The sequence below is a fragment of the Salvelinus namaycush genome, chromosome 2, assembly GCF_016432855.1.
Source record: "Salvelinus namaycush isolate Seneca chromosome 2, SaNama_1.0, whole genome shotgun sequence".
Classification (NCBI taxonomy): domain Eukaryota; kingdom Metazoa; phylum Chordata; class Actinopteri; order Salmoniformes; family Salmonidae; genus Salvelinus; species Salvelinus namaycush.
In genome coordinates this window covers 39,135,131-39,157,832 of record NC_052308.1, presented here as the reverse complement: position 1 = coordinate 39,157,832, position 22,702 = coordinate 39,135,131, and the positions used below count along the sequence as shown (strand labels likewise).

The window sequence follows — 22,702 nt, the reverse complement described above, 5'->3', positions numbered from 1 at the left end:
ATGACCGAACTCTGCAGGCTATCTCTGCAGTAGATTGCAACTCCGCCCCCTTTCCGACAAGTTCTATCTTGTCGAAAATGTTGTAGTTAGGGATGGAAATTTCTGGATTTTTGGTGGTCTTCCAAAGCCAGGATTCAGACACGGCTAGGACATCAGGGTTGGCGGAGTGTGCTAAAGCAGTGAATAAAACAAACATAGGGAGGAGGCTTCTAATGTTAACATGCATGAAACCAAGGCGTTTATGGTTACAGAAGTCAACAAATGAGAGCGCTTGGGGAGTGGTGCTGGGGGCTGCAGGGCCTGGGTTAACCTCTACATCACCAGAGGAACAGAGGAGGAGTAGGATAAGGGTACGGCTAAAGGCTATTAGAACTGGTCGTCTAGTGGGTTCAGAACAGAGAGTAAAAGGAGCAGATTTCTGGGCGTGGAAGAATAGATTCAAGGCATATTGTACAGACAAGGGTATGGTAGGATGTGAGTACAGTGGAGGTAAATCTAGGTATTGAGTGACGATGAGAGAGGTTTTGTCTCTAGAGGCACCAGTTAAGCCAGGTGAGGTCACCGCATGTGTGGGGGGTGGGACAAAAAGGCTATCTAAGGCATATTGGGCTGGGGGCTCTACAGTGAAGTAAGACAATAATCACTAACCGAAACAGCAATAGACAAGGCATATAAACATTAGGGAGAGGCATGTGTAGCCGAGTGATTATAGGGTCCAATGAGTAGCAATAGGTGAGTCAGGGAGCCGATTCAGTAGTCGCTACTACGCTAGGCGAGCTGGAGACACGGCGATTCAGACAGTTAGCAGGCCAGGGCTAGCAGATGGGCCTTCAGTGACATCGCAACGGAAGAGCCTGTTGAGACCACCTCGGACAATTACGTCGGCAGACCAGTCGTGATGGATCGGCGGGGCTCCGTGTCGGCAGTGAAGGGTCCAGGCCAATTGGCAAAAGAGGTATTGTAGCTTAAGAAATTAGCTGGTGGACCTCTTCTGCCAGCCGGGAGATGGGCCTAGCTCGAGGCTAGCTCAAGGCTAACTGGTGCTTGCTTTGGGACAGAGACGTTAGCCAGGAGTAGCCACTCGGATTGCAGCTAGCTAGCTGCGATGCTCCGGTGTAAAGGTTCAGAGCTTGCTGTAGGAATCCGGAGATGTGGTAGAGAAAAAGCAGTCCGATACGCTCTGGGTTGATATCGCGCTGTGTAGACTGGCAGTTATTGACCGAGCTTAGGCTGGCTGGTGTCCGAGTTAACAGTGAAGACCGCTAGCAGTGGCTAACTGACTAGTAGCTAGTTAGCTGGCTAGCTTCTGATGGGGGTTCCGGTTCTGAATTATAAAAATAGCAGAGCCGTACCACATTAGGTGAGGCAGGTTGCAGGAGAGTATATTCAGTCCGTAAATGTAGTGAGATTAACATATAAACAAAAAAAAGAGAAACGATATTTACACGGGACAGGACAAAACCCACGTCTGACTGCTACGTCATCTTGGAAGCAGATACCTACTGCCTAGTAGAAACCAAGGCTGTTGGTTTCATCACATCATCAGGTGATGCTGCCTTCAAATCTCGGCCCAAATGGCAGTAACCTGCTGGAAAAGTGCTACCTACTAAGGTAGTTGCCTTGGTAGGCAGTAGGCATCTGCCTTTTGGATTGGTTAAATGTTAACAGTAGGCTACACCAAGAGTTTCCATTCATACAAAGTGTCAAAACGATTGCCCAGCACTGGTCACAAACTCTTGATGCTTGAAGCTGAAGAGTGCTGATTAGACCACTGCGCTATGGTGTGCCTCGCAGAGTGGAGTCTGACATTCACAAAGTCTATGCAATGGCACCATGCAATGCACCCTGGGCTGAAGAGGCAGACAAATAGGATAAATGTCGTGGAGCCTTGGTTAAATAAAACATTTCTCGAGGTAGGAATATCACAAACATATGATTAATGGCTCATTCGAGAGAAGACAGCCTCCCGCGTTATGACATCGGCCATGTATGATAAACGTTTTTGCGATCTAAAAGATTCTATTAACTTCCAGTGTAGTGAGCGCAGCTTTATCACAATGGCACATCATACCGGCTGAGTTTCTGCCTGCTTGAACAGCAATAGCTCAGATACACATGAAAATAAAATGAAATTACCCAGGGAATCGATAGAACATCGCTCAGAAATGCACAAAAAAACAATAACATTCAATGTGGAAGTTTCTTTCCCTTTTAAGGGAGGAAAGACTGGATTCCCAACTGCCACCCAAGCCGTTTGGAACGCAGCCTGTGTCACGGAATACAGTAGCTAGCTGCAGCCTCTCCAGCATGTGCCCAGAGTTTACATGCCAGCCTGCAACACTGCATGGTGTATTTAAAAGAAAGCACTCCAATACATCTCTTTCCCATTGATGGATGCTTGCTGAGGTGGCAAATATACACTGAGTGTACAAAACATTATGATGCTCTTTCCATGACAGACTGACGAGGTGAAAGCTATGATCCCTTATTGATGTCACATTCAACCACTTAAATCAATGTAGATGAAGGGGAGGAGAAAGGTTAAAGAAGGATTTTGAAGCCTTGAGACAATTGTGACATGGATTGTGCGTGTGCCATTCAAAGTGAATGGGTAAAACAAAACATTTAAGTGCCTTTGAACGTGGTATGGTCGTAGGTGCCAGGCCGCACCGGTTTGAGTGTTAACTGCAACGCAGCTGGGTTTTTCATGCTCAACAGTTTCCAGTGTGTATCAAGAATGGTCCACTACCCAAAGGACATCCGGCCAACTTGACTGTGGTAAGCCACGAAATCCCTAGTTTGAAAGACTGTTTTTCTGGAAGCTGTGCTGCGCCATTTTCCTCCATGTGGGCTAGCCCCCTAGCAATTTTGAGTTCTGGCCAATGCGACTCAGCGCCTCACCATTTGAGTGACAGCTAGCAAGATCCACACACAGCAGAGCGAGAGAGCGCAATGACGTGGTGCATATACTGTATGTGACGTAGTAAGCAATTTTTGGTGACCACTTTTGGCTCGTGAGAGCTACTTTCAGAACTACTGGCTAAAAAGTATTCAAAAGTACCAGATTTTGTATCTACTGGTGACATTTATATTAACTTTATCAAAAGGTGGTCAAATATATAATAGTCAGGTACCAAGTCAAGATCAGAAGTTCTCACGATTTGAGAAAAACTAACATCAGACTGATGGATGGCTGTCTGTCGATTCCACATGATTCAGGTGCTTCCCTCCAGGCAGCCAAAACCATCTCCCACCCCTGCCTCACCCATGATCCTCACCCAAACATCAACCCCCCCCCAACTCAGCAACCCAAATCCCTACATATCCCCCTGATGTGCACAGTATTTGCTTTTCCCCCCTATAATAGCAGGGGATTCTGACATGAATTAAGCGTGTGTAAATGGAATGGAATTCCCTTTTCTACAGATGCGTCGTATTCTAACCTTGACATAATTCCCTCATTCCACCACCTTTACGTGTGATGAAACGATGAATCAGGTCGAGCAACCTGTCGGTTCCAAGTGGAAGAACCTTGATTTTCCCCGATAGAAATAACACCATTCACCATGCACTGTTATTTACAGATTGATGAAAACTATTGATACGAGCTAGGTAAATGAGTAAGTCGTCTGGATAAGGGGATTGTAAATATACACTGTGTGTATAAAACATTAAGGACACCTGCTCTTTCCATGACAGACTGACCAGGTGAATCCAGGTGAAAGCTATGATCCCTTATTGATGTCACTTGTTAAATCCACTTCAATCAGTGTAGCTGAAGGGGACGAGGCAGGTTGAAGTAGGATTTTTTCGTCTTGAGATAATTGAGTCATAGATTGTGTATGTGCCATTCAGAGGGTGAATAAGCAAGACAAAATATTTAAGTGCCTTTGAACGGGGTATTGTAGTAGGTGCCAGGCACACCGGTTTGTGTCAAGAACCTCAAACGCTGCTGGGTTTTTCACTCAACAGTTTCCTGTGTGTATCAAGAATGGTCCACCACCCAAAGGACATCCAGACAACTTTTAACTTAGGTTCACTGGACACAAATGTGAAACAAGTCATTTAGCAGCAATACAGAAGCATGTCATCATATCACCTTTTCCACAGTGAAGTTTATGAAATGCTGGCCTTATAAAGGCCGAATGCAAGGCCGAAATTGAGACCCAAGCAATAGGCTTCTGTAGCCATGCGCAAATGACACAATAGCGCCAAACCTGAGTTGATTTTTGATTTCTATATTCTTTTAATTATATGCCCAGACTTCGCTGTATTTCTTCTTACTTTATTGTATCATGTTAAATATTAGCCACTATCGGTAGCCACCATCCGTTATAAATGTCAGTGACTTTAGTGTTAGTTTTCTTACATTTTGCATCATTCCATTACATAGTTAATCTTTCTTTCCTCTGTCACGTTTGTGTGGTTGTTCCTGAGGAGGTTGTTCCTGAGGATCGCTAGCAACAGTGGATCATATTAGGTTAACGTATTGCAAGTTGGGCAATAATTTTGGACATGTAGCCTATTTGAATCATTATGGAACGCAGACCATAAGTAGTAGTGTAAACTTGGAGCCTGGCACACCGTTCAGAACAACTGGACCGTTGTCATCACAGATGACACTTTTCTCTCCTTCCAATATTTCATGGTTTGAACAATTGAATATGGCAACTTTTCAGGATGAAAAGTGTGTAAAGGCTCTCCAAACCAGTTCATTTTCTTGTCATTCATAAATAGGACAGAGTATTTTTAAATCTGCTAATTGGTGCTGAAAATATGAATATGCGGGTATTTACATGGCTTTCTTTCATTGGTCCCTTATAATCTGAACCGCTCTCCATATATTCTAGTGAGTCCGTTAATAAAATTTGAATTTAAGGTATGCCAAATTTAAAGGGATGGCTTTAGATACATGTATTGAAAATCCTATTGACTGAAAACTCCACAAGAAAATCTGTTGGCCAGCAAGTGGGGGGGTTTTGAGAGGTTGAATTCAATTTATTCAGCACGCGCAAGGGAACCACACCTTCCAATTCTGTTACGCAGCTGCATAAGGTAATTCTGAATACCAACTACTGAGAAGTGCGTTGGGAAAGCATACATTTCCTACGTCTGAATGTGATCCATAGAGGACATTTTCCTACACCAGAACAATATTTACTTTCTGTATAGGCTGTGTGTGGGTGTGTTAATTGGTTTGTGTGTGTGCATTAGCGTTGTTGGATTCTAGCTTGAAATATACTTATTCATGTTACCATACCAAAACTTTGATTACTTTACATGTGTAAGAAATGCATATGTTTGGGGTCAAGGAAGGCTAAAGAGGTACTTGGCGTGTGGAAAGTTACGGAAAGTCACTAAGTGAGAAAAGGGGAAGTGCAGGAAGTTCATATTCTGTTCAAATATTATTGTTGAATATGAATGTTCCTAACGATGGCGGTAAAGGTCAACAGTCTAGTTTCAGTTCTTGATAAGGCAAGCCAGTTGCTGCGGAACCAGGACCATGGGGAATGTGGAACTCAACTCGAGACCAGGTCAACAGTGTGAAGAGAGAAGATACTGCTGGAAGAACATCTCCCACACACATACTCACTTCCACGCCCATGAGGGTCCTAGAGTTAAGCAGGGCCATGACAATACCAGTAAGAGGGAGGAACCTACTATGTTTCAACCAATCCTTCTTTGGTGTTAGGTAATCTTAGACATGCAAGGAGGTGACTCTGCCTAGTTGGAAGGTATACAGATTTGTTTGTGTGGTTTGTATGTTGTCTTGGCAGCTGTATGACTCAGTGGGGTGAATAAACTTGGTTTGAGCTTTTTCTAGTTGTCGGCGTTCACGTGTGGGCATATGGTCACTGCTCTCTTAACAGTTTCAACCTAATTCCTCAAATCCATTCCTCTCGCTTCGTGTTGTGAACATGATAACGCAACAACAAACATTTACCACCCACTAGTACCAGACCAGCGCCTAACGATGCTAATATATTTCCTATAGCTACTGTTCCAATAACAAATCCTACTGTGTCACGGCTCCTCTGGACCTGAATCCTCTCATGTAAACTCATCAGATAGCAGTGGGTGTTTTCCAACAGTGATGATTAGTCCACCATGCATATGAGAACGATTGTCCCAACTCCTAACCATACGTCATTATCGCCTATGACTTACTGTGCTGCTGTGAAATTGACAGTCTTGTACTGTAATTTCTTCATTACTCTATGGACTAGAATAGATTCTAAAAAGACGGACTGATAGACTAGAAAAGTGGGAAGATTTCATATCCACAATGCTTTTCAACTTGTCTCTTACAGCTGCCACGAATCTAGCAAGCGAGATTACTTTACAACAAATGCTTTTCATGATTGACACAGTTCTTATGGTTGTGAAAAAAGCATCTCATAACAGACTCATTTTAGATGTCGAAATGACAAGAACAGCAATAAAGTAATGCCGTGATGGAGTGTTGTAGAGTGCAGGAGTCAGGATGAAGCCAAACAGAGGAGTCGGACCGCTAGCATCCCTCTCATCCTCTCCCTCCCTCTGCCCTCTTCTCCCCCTGCGCCTCCTCTCCTTCCCCTCCCTTCATTTACAGCCTTCAGGAAGATGAGAAACACTCGGGGTGACTACGAGCCCCAGCCTCCAGATGATCCCAGTTAGGAGAGCTTGAGGCAACAGGAGAGGGGATCTTGCTGTGTCTTACAACACATTCATCTGCCTAACGAAAAAACTAACTTCTGTCTCCATAGTGACTGACTGCATGCAAAAATCTCTCTCTCGCTGTTGTCAAGACTACCAGATCGCTATGACCTCCGAGCAGTGCAAAACAGTTAGACATGCAGGGATCTTTCTTTCCATTAGGCCTTGACTACTGATTGGCTAAAAGCAAAACAAACAGGGAAACATGAGTCAAACACGTCAAAAGCTGGCTGGAGTTCTCAGTTTATTAGCTACACCACCCAGTTCACGAATGGTTAGCTCCTACAGATAATGACCACGTAGCCGTGGCTTGCTATATAAAGTAGGCAAACAGGCATTCAGTTACTGTTCGATTGAACGATAGAATGGGCAAAACAAGTGGCCTATGCGACTTTGAGCGTGGTATGCTCATCGGTGCCAGGCACAACGGTTCCAGTATCTCAGAAACGGCCGGCCTTCTGGGCTTTTCACACACTACAGTGTCTAGGGTTTACCGAGAATGGAGCGACAAACAAAAAACATCCAGTCAGCGGCAGTCCTGTGGGTGAAAACAGCGAAAACAGAAGAATTGTGCAAGCTAACAGGTGGGCCACAAACAGAAAAATAACAGTGCAGTACAGCAGTGGTGTGCAGAACGGCATTCCGGAACACACAAGTCGCTGGTCCTTGTCACAGATGGGCTATTACAGCAGACGACCACACTGGGTTCCACTCCTATCAGCTAAAAACAAGAAGAAGCTGCTCCAGTGGGCACACGATCACCAACACTGGACAATTAAGGAGTGGAAAAACATTGTCTGGTTCGATGAATCCCGGTTCCTGTTGAGTCATGCTGATGGCAGTCAGGATTTGCCATAAGCAGCATGGCCCCATCCTGCCATTGTCAACGGTACAGGTAGTGGCAGTGGTGTAATGGTGTGGGGAATGTTTTCCTAGCACACGTTAGGTCCCTTGATACCAATTGAGCAACGTTTCCATGTGCGGAAGAATTCAGGCTGTTCTGAAGGCAAAGGGAGGTCTGATTCAGTACTAGATGGATGTACCTAATAAACTGGCCACTGAGTGTATAGTCTTCTGCACGGGTGTTTTCACACTTGGTCCCTTTCAGCCAATTCTGGTGAACTCAGTGCGGTTCACTTAATTTTTTGTGCAATGTGAACACTCCAAAGGAACTCAGACGCCTTTTAAAAGAGCCCCCGAAGCAAACCGAACGGATACCATCTCAAGGTGGTCTGAGTTCGGTTTGCTTGAATTCCGCAGACCGGTTCCCTTTTTTAGGGCAATGTAAACACCAAGCTGTCCAGGTTCGCTTGTCATTATTCCCACACCACACACACTAGACTACTGCAACACCGTTTCCCCTGCCATAACCCCTCACATTAGTACCCACAAAAGAAAGAAAATTATGTGCAGGTTTGTGAATTTTTTGTTGTTGCTTAGCAATTGTCAAGGATGCACAGGAATTCCAAAATATGTGTGGAGTTTTGTACTGACACAATTTTTTGATTATTTGTTTGCAACATGTGATCTATAGGGTAAGAAAGCTTCATAAGCTGTTGATTCAATTGTGTGGTTTAAATAGTGAGACAACATATTTGGTGAGAATCACAACATTACGTACCAAATCCTTGCTACCCAGGACTCTTGGGATGTCCCAACTTACGTTACCCCATTGAAGTTGACATTTAAAATGGCTATTGTTAGGTAAGGGTTGAGGTTAGGATTTAGGGTAGGGATGTCCCAAGGATCGTGTATAGCACTAATCACAAAATCAATGCTAGCTCTTGAAAGGGCAGTGTACAATTTCCAATTACAATATTATTTAATCTGCAGTGTTCCTCTGCTATTTATTATGTTACCAATAATGTTTACATGTTAATATTATCTTCTGATAATTATTACCAGTATATCTCATCTTTTAACTAATCGCAATCTATTCGTTTTCAAAATGTAAGTAGGTATATTTAGCTGTCCAATAACACCATCTGATGGCATGGCTTGCCCTGCACTTCATAAAAACCCAGAGTGCATTGAGTGAATGTTGGAAAAAGATCTTGGTTCCTTTCTAAAACATAGCAATGTGAATGCATAGAGGACTCGGACCACAAAATAGGTGAAGAGAACTGGCAAAATAGTCCTCATTCAAAAGGCAAGGGCAGTGTAAATACAAAGAGAACTGGAAGCTAATAGTTTGAATTTAGTTACAAAATAAGACATACTAATTATAATCCAAATCTAATATTTACATGTAAAAATGACTGGTAACAGGATAAATGGCAGAAGAGGAATTGCAGATGAAATCATGTTTTAATTGAAAATTGTACCGCCAACCTGCACATTTTTTGTTTGTGGCACTAATGTAAGGGGCTATGACAGAGGAAACAATGCTGCAGTAGCATATGGTGCTTGGTGTGGAAATAATGAGAAGTGAACCTGGAGAGCTTTGTGTTCACATTGCACTAACAAAGGGAACCGAACCACAGACTTCAAAATGAACCAAACTCTCGAGATGGTCTCAATTTGGTTTGCGTCGCAGGCTCTGAGGGGTCTGAGTCGCTTTGGAGCATTCACACTTTTTTTTTTTATTACACAAACCGCACAGAGTTCCCAAAAATTGTCTGAAAGGGATTTTTTTTTATTGGGATGACTCATGTACCACAAAGTCATAAAATCTGATTTTAAACCTAATCCGAACCTTAACCACACTGAATACCCTAATGCATAACCCTAACCTAAAATTAAGACCATTTCATGAATTTTTATGATATAGCCAATTTTGACTTTGATTTCTGTTAGATGGGCCAGCTGCACTCAGTTATGCCTCCAGGGCAAGACTCATGACAATAAACATCAACCTGCGTTTCACCTCCATGTATGAAGTGCACTAAACTTGAACAATTAATAACTCCTGGAAGGCCCCTCCGAAAGGCTTTAATATAATGCTGCCCTTTGCACGACCAATGTGTACAGTATTTGACATGCTAGATTATTCTGAGGCGAGGAGTTTAAACACTGAGCACGGTTACATGCACACAATAATACAATTATTGTGGATAGTCAGATTAATATAGTTTGTCTAAAATATTTACATTCTTAGAACCATATCCATAATAATCCTATTTACATGGACACATCTGAAAAAGGCTACTGATCTGACTTTTGATAAATGCTGAAAATCAGCAATCAAAACAAAAGTTCTACCACAGTGACCATGTTATTTTTGCGAAACCTTTTTAACTATAAGTTTGGACATATAAAGTTTGTGATAACTATTTCTAAGATGCATACTTAAAATTTTTCCGAAGCCACTTCACTCGCACATAAGAAGAGGGAGGTTTGCGCTACCAGTGCTGGCATATACACAGATCATATACACCGCTGAAATGCAGATTAAGAAAACCAGGTGTTTTAATCGGCGTATGCTTACTTCTATTTTGACTTTACGCCGATTAAGATAAACAGAGTAAGGTGTTTACATGACTATTTCCATACTCAGCCTACTGCCATAATCAGTTTAATATTGCAGTATTAGTGTGCATGTAAACATACTCACTGTGAATCCCAGAGAACACCCACTGGGCTCAAACTGGTTGAATCAATGTTATTTCAATGTAATTTGTCAATGTATTGTGACGTGGAACCTATGTGAAAAATACATTGGATTTGAAAAGTTATCCAAACTGTTGTTTTGAGGGTGGAATTTCAACCACAGGACTATGTCATCATTGTAACCAATTTTCAACAAAGACAAACCTTGTATAAAATGTTGAATTTGTATCTTTGAAACAATGTTATATCCACTATCAGAAGAAAAAAAACTACAGGCTGGCAGCACTTCTTCCTGCAGAGTTGATCCATCTACAGCTATTAATTTGGTCTCCCATCCAGGGATTTAACCAAGCCCAGCTTAGCTTTGATATTTGTCACTGAGTACTACCAATGTGCAATCGTGAGAATGATTATTGAGAGATCTCTTAATAACGAAATATATTCACTGTCGCTATCAAAGTCATTCAAAAGGGTCAGTTTAACAGAGCTTATATATCAACAATGATACTATTTTGGCCTATATAGCATTTGCAAAGTCATCAACAGCTTTTGTTTCAATTCAACCCAGGGTTCAACTAAAAATAGACAATACAATAGGGTTTCAAGCTTTGGTTGATTTCAAATGTAATCTTCAAGTTAATCATTAATATGTTGGATTCAACTCTTCTCAACAAAAAATCTAAGGTAAATAAGAGGTCTAAATCAAATATTATTTAAAGTTTCATTTAAAGTTTAAATAGATTGTCTTATTCTTTTATTCTTGATTTTTGGATGTGTCACGTCTGCTCCCGCTCTTCCAGGCTCCCCAGCCCTTATGCACTCCTGCCACAGTCAGTACACACACCTGCCTTTCCCCGTCACTCGCATCAGCGATTATTGGACTCACCTGGACTCAATCATCTCTGTCATTACCTCCCCTATATCTGTCTGGTTCCCCACTGCAGCATTACTTGTCATATGTCCTTGTTTACCCGTGTGCTGACGCTGTTCCTGTTTTGTTGCCTGTCTGTTCCGTATTAAATGTCAACTCCCGTACCTGCTTCTCATCTCCAGCGTTGGTCCTTACAGGTTGAGCTGGAGACGTGAATCCAACATATCAATATATTATTTTGTAGACAAACTGGATATTGTGTTTTGTTGTCACCGCAACCAAACATTAACATTTGAAGGAGATATATCTTCTGCTTGGATAGTTCCATCTGTGCCACAGACTTAGTCTGGCGTTAAATCCTATTTTGTCTAATTTAGAATTGATATGTTGGATTCACATCTCCATCTCAATGAAAAATCTAAGGTAAAGAATAGGAGTAAATCAAACATTAAAGTTTGATTAGATTTAGTCTTAAAATTAGATTGTTGGTTGAGAGATACGTGAATCCAACATAAAAAAAGATTAATTTATAGACAAACTGGAATTAAAGTCAGTGGCACAAAAGATACATCTCCTTAAAAATGTTGATATATGGTTGCGTTGACAACCAAACAACTTTTGTAATATAGTAAATAGTCAAAATTTAAGGCGCTTACAAATGAATGTAACAGTATTTATTCAATCGTAAAATGACCAGCACATCCATGGACACATTTTGAGGTTAGCCTACAGTAACTATAAATGTCTTCCTATGTAATCATAAAAAATGTGCATGTTCAACATAGCATGCAAAGGCTGCAGGTCTGTGGAGATCTTCACAATTGCTATAACAATCTGTGCAGGATCTCAAACATCATTGATATCTTGCACTATGTACTTTTAATCTAATCTCAACTTCAGTCCCGGTTATTTGGTTGTGCTATTAGATAAAACAGTGATTACGGTACACATTAAATTGTTGTATAAATACAAAATATCTGACATTGTATTCCCATTTCAACTTTGGTGTGTTTTTTTAAAATGGTTGAACGTGCAGTGATAACACATTTAGATGACAACTAAACCAAAAATCTGACTGTTTTTTCATCTGAATTTGGTTGTGCTTTTAGATGGTTGAAAGCAGTGATAACACATCGGGAAGTCAACACATTTCTGGCTGTCTTTTTGAGTGGGTGAATAAAAGGTTGAAATCTCATTGAACAACGTCTCACCCAAATATGACCCATATTTCCACGTTGAAATGACATGATGTGCCCAGTGGTCAGAGTTTGGTTTTAAGAGAAACAGTAGTTTACAGTGTAACATGCTATTCTTCCTAACACTTAGTACCTGCGTATGGTAGCCAAGTGTTTAGAGCATTAGGCCAGTAACCGAAAGGTTTCCGGATCGAATCCCCGAGCTGACAAGGTAAAAATCTGTCGTTCTGAGCAAGGCAGTTTAACCCACTGTTCCCCGTGGATGTTGATTAAGGCAGCCCCCTGCACCCCTCTGATTCAGAGGGGTTGGTTTAAACGCGCAAGACACATTTAAGTAAAAGGCATTCAATTGTACAACTGACTAGGTATCTCCTTTTCTTGTTAACACACTATGATTCAATACGGTGCTCTGGTCTGGTCCTAGTCACATAACAACACTACCACATCTTCCCACAGTCTGTTGAGTGTGTTTCAAACAAAGAGCAATTCATTACATTAAACTCACCATCCATTCCACAGAAACTTGTTTTGTCACATTTGTGTGCACATTTGTGTCCCACTCAAGACCAGGAAAATACATTATAATACATTTTTTCACAATGTTTAACAAAGAAACTTAGATGATCAGTCATCATCAGATATGATCAGGCATAATTCCATGCCACTTACAGTGCATTCGGAAAGTATTCAGACCCCTTGACTATTTCCACATTTTGTTGTCTTGGTTGTGAGCTTAAGGTCATTGTCCAGTTGGAAGGTGAACCTTCACCCCAGTCTGAGGTCCTGAGTGCTCTGGAGCAGGTTTTCATCAAGGATCTCTCTGTCCTTTGCTCTGCTAATCGTTGACTCGATCCTGACTAGGCTCCCAGTCCCTGCCACTGAAAAACATCCCCACAGCATGATGCTGCCACCACCATGCTTCACGGTGGGGATGGTGCCAGGTTTCCTCCAAACGTGACGCTTGGCATTCAGGCCAAAGAGTTCAATCTTGGTTTCATCAGACCAGAGAATCTTGTTTCTCATGGTCTGAGAGTCTTTAGGTGCCTTTTGGCGAACTCCAATCGGGCTGTCATGTGCCACTTTACCATAAATGCCTGATTGGTGGAGTGCTGCAGAGATGGTTGTCCTTCTGGAAAGTTCTCCCATCTCCACAGAGGAACTCTAGAGTTTTGTCAGTGACCATTGGGTTCTTACCTCCCTGACCAAGGCCTATCTCCCCCAATTGCTCGGTTTGGCTGGGCGGCCAGCTCTAGGAAGAGTCTTGGAGGTTCCAAACTTCTTCTATTTAAGAATGATGGAGGTCACTGTTTTCTTCAAGACCTTAAATGCTGCAGAAATGCGTTACCCTTCCCCAGATCTGTGCCTCGAAACAATCCTGTCTCGGAGCTCTACAGACAATTCCTTCGACCTCATGGCTTGGTTTTTGCTCTGACACGCACTGTCAACTGTGGGACCTTTATATAGACAGCTGTGTGCCTTTCCAAATCATATCCAATCAATTGAATTTACCACTGGTTGTAGAAACATCTCAACGATATGAATGGAAACAGGATGCACCTGAGCTCAATTTCAATTCTCATAGCAAAGGGTCTGAATACTTATGTAAATAAGGTATTATTTATATTTTTTATACATTTGCAAAATTTCTAAAACCTGTTTTCGCTTTGTCTTTATGGTGTAAAAAATATTTTTCATCCATTTTAGAATAAGGCTGTAACGTAACAAAATGTGTAAAAAAATCAAGGGGTCTGAATACTTTCCAAAGGCACTGTACATAGTGACATACTGTATTTCAAAAATCAAATAAAAACATCAACTGAATGATAACTTGTTTTATGGATCCAGATGTTATCAAACGTCCACAAGGACAGGACAGTTTGTACTAAAGCCGGGTCCTAACACATGAGGAATGTCAGGATTAAACCATAAGACCTGAATACAATATTTCCAAATTAATTTATTAACTCTATACCCTGAATTCCTGGATAAACTGAATTCAGTAATCTCTCTGGGAGCGTAAGGAGCTTTCCGTCAACACATACAGTGGGATTATATTTTGCTCTCTGCCAGGTCTCACTGGGAACACTGACAACAGGGAGGGAAGATTGGTTACAAGGTTTTCATAGGAACAAGGCGATGCTACCCTCCTGGTTATTCACTCCTTAAATCCTGCTTATATAAGACTTTTTATAATATCTCAATATTCTGTCAGACTCCACACTACTGTATTGAATTCCAATGTTATTGGAAAAAAAGAGAATTAACAACTTTAAGGTTGAAATATTTGGATAAAGATTTGTTCATTTTGTTCACTGTTTAACACTGAAGCGGTGATCTGCTTCTCTCACGTTGATGCAACATTGGGATAAATATGGTGTAATACTGGAACTGTATATGACTGACTTGTCTCTCTACTTACTTTAGCTTTCCCCATTTGGCTACACCAGGTCTGATATACTGTAAGGGACCACCTCCTTATCCATCCAACAGTGGTTGAGTCCCAAATGCCACCCTATTCTCTACCTGTGTGAACTGACCGAAACGTCATGTGACGATCCTAGGCTTCATATGTGCTTCAAAGTTTGGACCATTACAATGTCTACTGAGAAATGTTTTTTAAATGTGAAATTTAAAAATGAAACAATGCATAAGAACGTTTTCTCTGTCTGATCACAAACAAATTGCCAGAAGAGCAATGGTCTAAATAAGACCGCATAAGACAGTGACCATAATGCAACAGTCAGACCATCTTGCCGTTAGCATCTGAGAGACCATTCAGGCATCCTTATAATGACTATATCTGAGGGGGGCGGATACCCGAAGGATAGAGTACATTGCATTCTACCCCAAGGAGAGACATGCTAAGGTACACATACGCACCGTGGGAAGGCAAACAAGGATACATTTTTAAGTACAAATTCTAAATTTAACTACTCAAAGACATAAGGGAGTTCTCCTTCATTATAGGATCACTATGGTTCTCCTTCTCAGAACATCCAAGTAAACGCATAATGGATCCATGATGCCGTGCTACAGAAAAAGGCCAAAGATGTTGAAAAATGTTGGCCCCATGATCACATCCAAGTGTATGTTATTACCGCGAATGACATCCATGTCACCCTTGCAAAAAGAAGATTCGAAACCTCAAGGGTGTTTCCTGGTTAAATAAAATGTATTCTTCTCACCCTGTTTTTCATTGGCTACTTTTTTCATTTTCCCCTCTTTGCTCCTCTCACGAGCTGCTGTTACTGGGCCATTTGGCCTGGCTGCTATATGATCTGTTCTCACTGAGACACTATAAATAAATCCAATGATGGCCAAGAACACTAATCTCTCTGGAACGCTAAACATAATATACTTCTCCTTGCACATCTCTCTTCCAGCATTGAGAGTTATATACAGTGGGGTCTGGAATTATTGGACCCCTTTATAAAGATAAGCAAAAAAACTGCATTAAATGAACAATTATGTTATTTTATATTAATATAATTCCTCCGAAAAAGAGATTGAAAAAGAATTGATCCGTTTTTTTCAAGCACCCTCCCCTTGCGAGGATAACGACACGGAGCTGTTTTCTAAAATGTTTTATGAGATTGGAGATTCTTTCCAGATCCTAGATAATTAGGGCCCTATAAAATCTGCGTTGCGGAGAATGCGGACGGAATCCAGGAATCTAGACATTAAATGCAATTCAACAATATACTTTTTTTTTTAATTCGTAGAAAAATCAACTAAATGTATTGAATTTATTAGAAAATGTATTGAATTTATTAGAAAATGCATTAATCTGCCCAAGTTTCACATAAAAGATGCATAAAAAGCCTCAGTGATTCATATTTTACTTCAACTTTCTGAAGAGGCAAAGTCACAGGAATCAAATAATCTAATAAAATTTCATGTCACCTGCGCCAAATACAAATGCTTGTTTACAAGCCCTTAACCAACAATGCAGTTTTAAGAAAATAGAGTTAGGATAGGATTTACAAATAGTCCGGCTGGCCATTTGATTTAAATGTTCAGTAGTCTTATTGCTTGGGGTTAGAAGCTGTTAAGGAGCCTTTTGGTCCTAGACTTGGCACTCCGTTACCGCTTGCCGTGTGGTAGCAGAGAGAACCGTCTATGACTTGGATGACTGGAGTTTTTGACAATTTTTGGGGTCTTCCTCTGACACTGCGTGCGCAAACATTTGTCTACCCCTTTGTGTTGCCATTAGTGATAATGCTAATGTAATGGCTTTCCCAAAAACCTCAATTAAATGTTAACTACAAAGTGGCCTATGCATAAATGGCAGAATGATATAATGATTATTTGCATCAATCCAGCCTTTTGTTTTGCAACTCTGCAATCACATGAGTGCTACAGAAACATTGCTAACCAAACAACGGTCCCTTGCTGGTGTGCAGTTGAACTAGGGTAAATACACCCAAAATTCAAAATGTCAGATTTTTCCCAGACCCCAAAAGGGATCTTCTGGTGTGGTTTAAGCATTGTTGTGGGCTTATAACATCCACTTTTTTTGTTTTTCCTATTAAAAAAGTATGATTTTGATATTGAAAAACAGAAACCTGGAAAAACTAAAACAGAAAATGGAATCAGGCAAAAAATAACACTGATTTAATAGGGCTCTATTGATATCCTTAGTCTGTGCTTATGGACTTGATGTGTGCTTGGGGTAATTTTCTTGCAGGAAGATTCACTTGCATTCAAGTTTCAGCCTCCTGGCAGAGGCAACCAGGTTTTTTGGCTAAAATGTCCTGGTACTTGGTAAAGTTCATGAATCGGTTGACCTTAACAAGGGCCCCAGGACCAACGGAAGCAATATAGCCCCACAATATCAAAGATCCACCACCATATTTTACAGTAGGGATGAGGTATTTTGTGAATATGAATTGTTCTTTCAAAAGGCCATTGGTCCTGGGGTGCAACGGCATCAAGAACATCACCAAGTACTAGGACATTTTAGCCAAAAACTTGGTTGCCTCTGCTGGGAGGCTGAAACTTGGCTGCAAGTGAATCTTCCAGCAAGACAACATCCCAAGCGCACATCCACAAAGAAATGTGTTAATTGACCACAAAATCAACATTTAGCAGTGGCCATCTCAGTCTCCGGACATGAACCCCATTGAAAACCAGTGGTTTGAATTGAAGAAGGCAGACGAAGGATATCAAGGATCTGGAAAGATTCTGTATGGAGGAATGGTCTAAGATCCCTCCCAATGTGTTCTCTAGTCTCATAGAAAAAGGCTCAATGTCATTCTCCACTAATTTTGACCCCTATTTGAGGGATTTTTTGTATTACTTGTTAAACAAAATCTATTTCTCTGAGCAATTGTATTAGTATACAGTTTTCCATTTCTTTAGCATACAATATATCTCAGTATTTGTATCATTTTTTAAAAACACAGTCATTTTTTTGCTCATCTTTATCAAGGGATCCAATCATTCCGGACCCCACTGTAGCTATTACTGTAACAGTGGTGTCAGAACACTTACGTTCCCAGAATTTCTTTGAAGTCGTAGTTTTCTTTGATGTCTGACGTCTTCTTTTTCCATCCATTCCCGTCCTCTAGATCTCCAAGGGGCATCCTATCCTAAACTGTCAATCCGATCGGCCAAGGGAGAACTGTGGAGGAATAAAGTGGTGGACAGTCAGGCAGAAAGCTTAGCATCACCATTTACTAGCTCACATTTCTCAGGCAAAAAGTAAATCCACCTTCAAGAAAAACCTAAAGAACATCTAATGCAATCAACCATATGACTGGACAGATACTAATCCCAGAGAGCATTCACTGAATGTTAAATATATTACCGGTCGGGTATTTTAATTGTCTGCAATGTCTACTTGTTAATCTCTTAATGTAAATTGTAATTGTTTGTAATGTCTATTTAGTTCTGTGTTGGACCCCAGGAAGATTAGCTGATGTTATGCATGGCGTCAGCTAATGGGGATCCTAATCAAATTCAAAATTAGCCAGAAAAATCTGCTCACTGGAAAAGACACACAACACAAATAAGGAATAGGGTGCCATTTGGGAAGCAGACATGGTGCTAAACCAGATGTATGGATCAATATTGGAGATTTAAAGCACTTTCCAATGCCGTCTCCCTTTAGTATGTAATTCATTACAACTCAAAGGACATTTCAATCGATAAATTACGAGTAAAGAGTGATCACCACTTGAGATTGTGTATTTACCACAAGGCTAAGAGAAGGAAAGAGAGCGAGAAATGTGGTTATAGTTTCTGTATACAGTATAGTATACGGAACAAAAATATAAATGCAAGATAATTTTTACTAGACAAGTCAGTTGAGAACAAATTCTTATTTACAATGACTGCCTAGAAACAGTGGGTTAACTGCTTTGTTCAGGGGCAGAATGACAGATTTTTACCTTGTAAACTCGGGGATTAAATCTAACAACCTTTTGGTTACTGGCCCAACACTCTAACCACTAGGCTACCTGCCGCCCCAGCAACATTTTCAAAGATTTTACTGAGTTACAGTTCATATAAGGAAAATCAATCAATTGAAATAAATTCATTAGGCCCTAATCTATGGATTTCACATGACTGGGCAGGGGCGCAGCCATGGGTGGGCCTGGGAGGGCATAGGCTCACCCACTTTGGAGCCAGGCCCAGCCAATCAGAATTTGTTTTTCCACACAAAAGGGCGTTATTACAGACATAAATACTCCTCAGTTTCGTCAGCTTTCCGGGTGACTGGTCTCAGACCATCCTGCAGCTGAAGAAGCTGGATGAGGAGGTCCTGGGCTGGCGTGCTTACAAGTGATCTGCGATTGTGAGGCCGGTTGGACGTACTGCCAAATTCTCTAAAATGACGTTGGAGGTGGCTTATGGTAGAGAAATTAACATTAAATTCCATAGCAACCACTCTGGTGGACATTCCTGCAGTCTGCATGCAAATTGCATCTTCCCTCAAAACTTCAGACATCTGTGGCATTGTGTTGTGTGACAAAACTGCACATTTTAGTAGCCTTTTATTGTCCCCAGCACAAGGTGCACCTGTGTAATGATCATGCTGTTTAATCATCTTCTTGATATGCCACACCTGCCAGGTGGATGGATTATTGTGGCAACGGAGAAATGCTAACTAACAGGGATGTAAACAAATTTGTGCACAACATTTTTGAGAAATACGCTTATCCTGCAAAGGAACATATTTTTATATTTTTATTCAGTATATATATTAGGGATGGGCAACTGGCAGCCCGCGGTCCTACCCATTTCATAAATAGATAGTCAAAATCGTATGTCCTAGGTTGCAAAAATATAGAGTTCCAAACTGCCTCTGGGAGCAACGTCAGCATTAGAACTGTTTGTCAGGGGGTTTCAAGAAATGGGTTTCCATGGCCAAGCAGCCGCAACACAAGCTTAAGATCACCATGCACATTGCCAAGTGTCGGCTGGAGTGGTGTAAAGCTCGCCACCATTGGACTCTGGAGCAGTGGAAACGTGTTCTGTGGAGTGATGAATCATGTTTCACCATCTGGCAGTCCGATGGATGAATCTGGGTTTGGCGGATGCCAGGAGAACGCTACCTGCCCCAACGCATAGTCCAAACTGTAAAGTTTGGTGGAGGAGGAATAATGTTTGAGGGTGTTTTTCATGGTTTAGACGAGGCCCCTTATTCCAGTGAAGGGAAATATTAACGCTACAGCATACAATGATATTCTAGAAAATTATGTGGTCCCAACTTTGTGGCAACAGTTTGGGGAAGGCCCTTACCTGTTTCAGCATGACAATGCCCCCATGCACAAAGCGAGGTCCAAACAGAAATGGTTTGTCGAGATAGGTGTGGAATATCTTGACTGGCCTGCACAGAGCCCTGACCTCAACCCCATCAAACACCTTTGGGATGAATTGGAATACCGAATGCGAGCCAGGCCTAAACATCAGGGCACAAACTCACTAATGCACTAATGGAAGCAAGTTCCTGCAGCAATGTTCCAACATCTGGTGGAAAGCCTTCCCAGAAGAGTGGAACCTATTATAGCAGTGGGACCAACTCCATTTTTATTGTCCATAATTTTGGAATGAGATGTTCGATGAGCAGGCGTTCACATACTTTGTCATGTAGTGTGTGTGTATATTGTTTAACACTTTTTTGGTTACTACATGATTCCATATGTGTTATTTCATAGTTGTTGATGTCTTCACTATTATTCTACAATGTAGAAAATAGTACAAAAAAAAAAAAACTTGTATAAGTAGGTGTTCTAAAACTTTTGACCGGTAGAAATAATTTATATAAGTATTCAGAACCTTTGCTATGAGACTCGAAATTGAGCTCAGGTGCATCCTGTTTACATTGATCATCCTTGAGATGTTTCTACAACTTGATTGGAGTCCACCTGTGGTAAGTTCAATTGGTTGTACATGATTTGGAAAGGCGCACAGCTGTCTAAATAAAGTCCCACAGTTGACAGTGCACGTTAGAGCAAGCCAAAAAAAACAAGAAAACCAAGCCATGAGGTCGAAGGAATTAGCCGCAGAGCTCCATGACAGGATTGTGTCGAGGCACAGATCTTGGGAAGGGTAGCAAACATTTCTGCAGCAATGAAGGTCCCCAAGAACAAAGCGGCCTCCATCATTTTTCAATGGAAGAAGTTTGGAACCACCAAGACTCTTCCTAGAGCTGGCCAAACTGAGCAATCAGGGGAGAAGGGCCTTGGTCAGGTAGGTGACCAAGAACCTGATGGTCACTCTGACAGAGCTCCTCTGTGGAGATGGGGGAAACTGACAGAAGCCACTCCTCAGTAAAAGGCACATGACAGCCAGCTTGGAGTTTGCTAAATGGCACCTGAAGGACAAGATTCTCTGGTCTGATGAAACCTGAATGCCAAGCGTCACGTCTGTAGGAAACCTGGCACCATCCCTACGGTGAAGCATGGTGGTGGCAGCATCATGCTGTGGGGATGTTTTTCAGCGGCAGGGACTGGGAGACTAGTCAGAATCGAGGGAAAGATGAACGGAGAAAAGTATAGAGATCCTTGATTAAAACCTGCTCCAGAGCGTCAAGGACCTCAGACTGGGGCAAACGACCCTAAGCACACAGCCAAGACAAAGCAGGAGGGGCTTCGGGACAAGTCTCTGAATGTCCCTGAGTGACCCAGCCAGAGCCCGGACTTGAACCCGATCTCATCTCTGGAGAAACCTGAAAATAGCTGTGCAGCGAAGCTCCCCATCCACCCTGACAGAGCTTGAGAGGATCTGCAGAGAAGAATGGGAGAAACTCCCCAAATACAGGTGTGTCAAGCTTGTAGTGTCATACCCAAGAACACTCGAGGCTGTAATCGCTGCCAAAGGTGCTTCAACAAAGTACTGATAAAGGGTCTGAATACTTATGTAAATGAGATATGTATTTTATTTTTCATACCTTCGCAAAAAAAAAAATATCAACTGTTTTTGCTTTGTCATTATGGGGTATTGTGTGTAGATTGATGAGAAGAAAAAAAACGTTCATACATTTTAGAATAAGGCTGTAACGTAACAGTCAAGGGGTCTGAATATTTTGAATGCGCCGTATATGCACTGAACAAAAATATAAAACACAACATGCAACAATTTCAACAATTTTACTTATCTTCAGATAATATTGTTCAACATCCAAGAGTCAACACTGGAATCTGATGGATGAAATCATTTTTTTTAAGTGCAGGAGACATTGGCAGGCAGTAGGCTCAAGTAGTCCCATCCACCATAATTAGGATGGATGTTTCATTTAGTGAAGTGTTTAACTAGGAGATTTAGCAGTACAATTTTATTAATTTCACATACTTTGTCTGTAGGTTGTAATGAGGTGAAAAGAAGTTGAATAAGGCAACAGTCAAACATACTTGTTTAGGGAGATTTTTCTGGACCCTAACATCTGTGGTACACCTGCAACCTCTCTACAACTGTCTTTCATGCCAACCTATCGAGAACTGATGATGACCATTACCTTGTTGGCAAAATCCTAGTGTGTAGCACAGTGCAGTAGTCACATGGAAAAGTGTGGCAGTCCTGGACATTATTGCTTTATGCATGAATAGTAGTATAGTATTGCATCTCTCAAAGAGTAAGGAAAGCCATAGGCTACAGCAGAATATCACCAATAACACAGGAAATATGCGATATCTTGTTCCATAGCCTCAGTTCTTCTAGCTTTATTCGATTTCCAACAGGCTATGACAAGACTTGAAATGTAAGAAAAAATAGATATGATATAGAAAATAATAGAATAGGGCTGCATTTACACAGGCAGACCAATTCTGCCCTTTTTTCACTAATTGGTATTTTGAACAAACTGATCAGCTGTGAAGAAAATCTGACGTGAAAAGATCTAATGTAAAAAGCTCTGAAAAATACCTGATATGAAAGATCTGATGTA

At 41.3% G+C, this 22,702-nt stretch overlaps 1 protein-coding gene across 1 annotated transcript in view; it reads right to left on the bottom strand.

Annotated features, from left to right (window-relative positions):
• The window catches only part of LOC120021633 (calcium/calmodulin-dependent protein kinase type 1-like), a 54,970-nt gene extending 37,073 nt beyond the window's left edge, over positions 1–17,897 (bottom strand). Inside the window, exon 1 of the mRNA XM_038965442.1 lies at positions 17,806–17,897. Coding sequence (XP_038821370.1) covers positions 17,806–17,897 — 92 coding nt within the window. The remainder of the gene's footprint in view (positions 1–17,805) is intronic.
• Between the last annotated feature and the right edge of the window lie 4,805 nt (positions 17,898–22,702).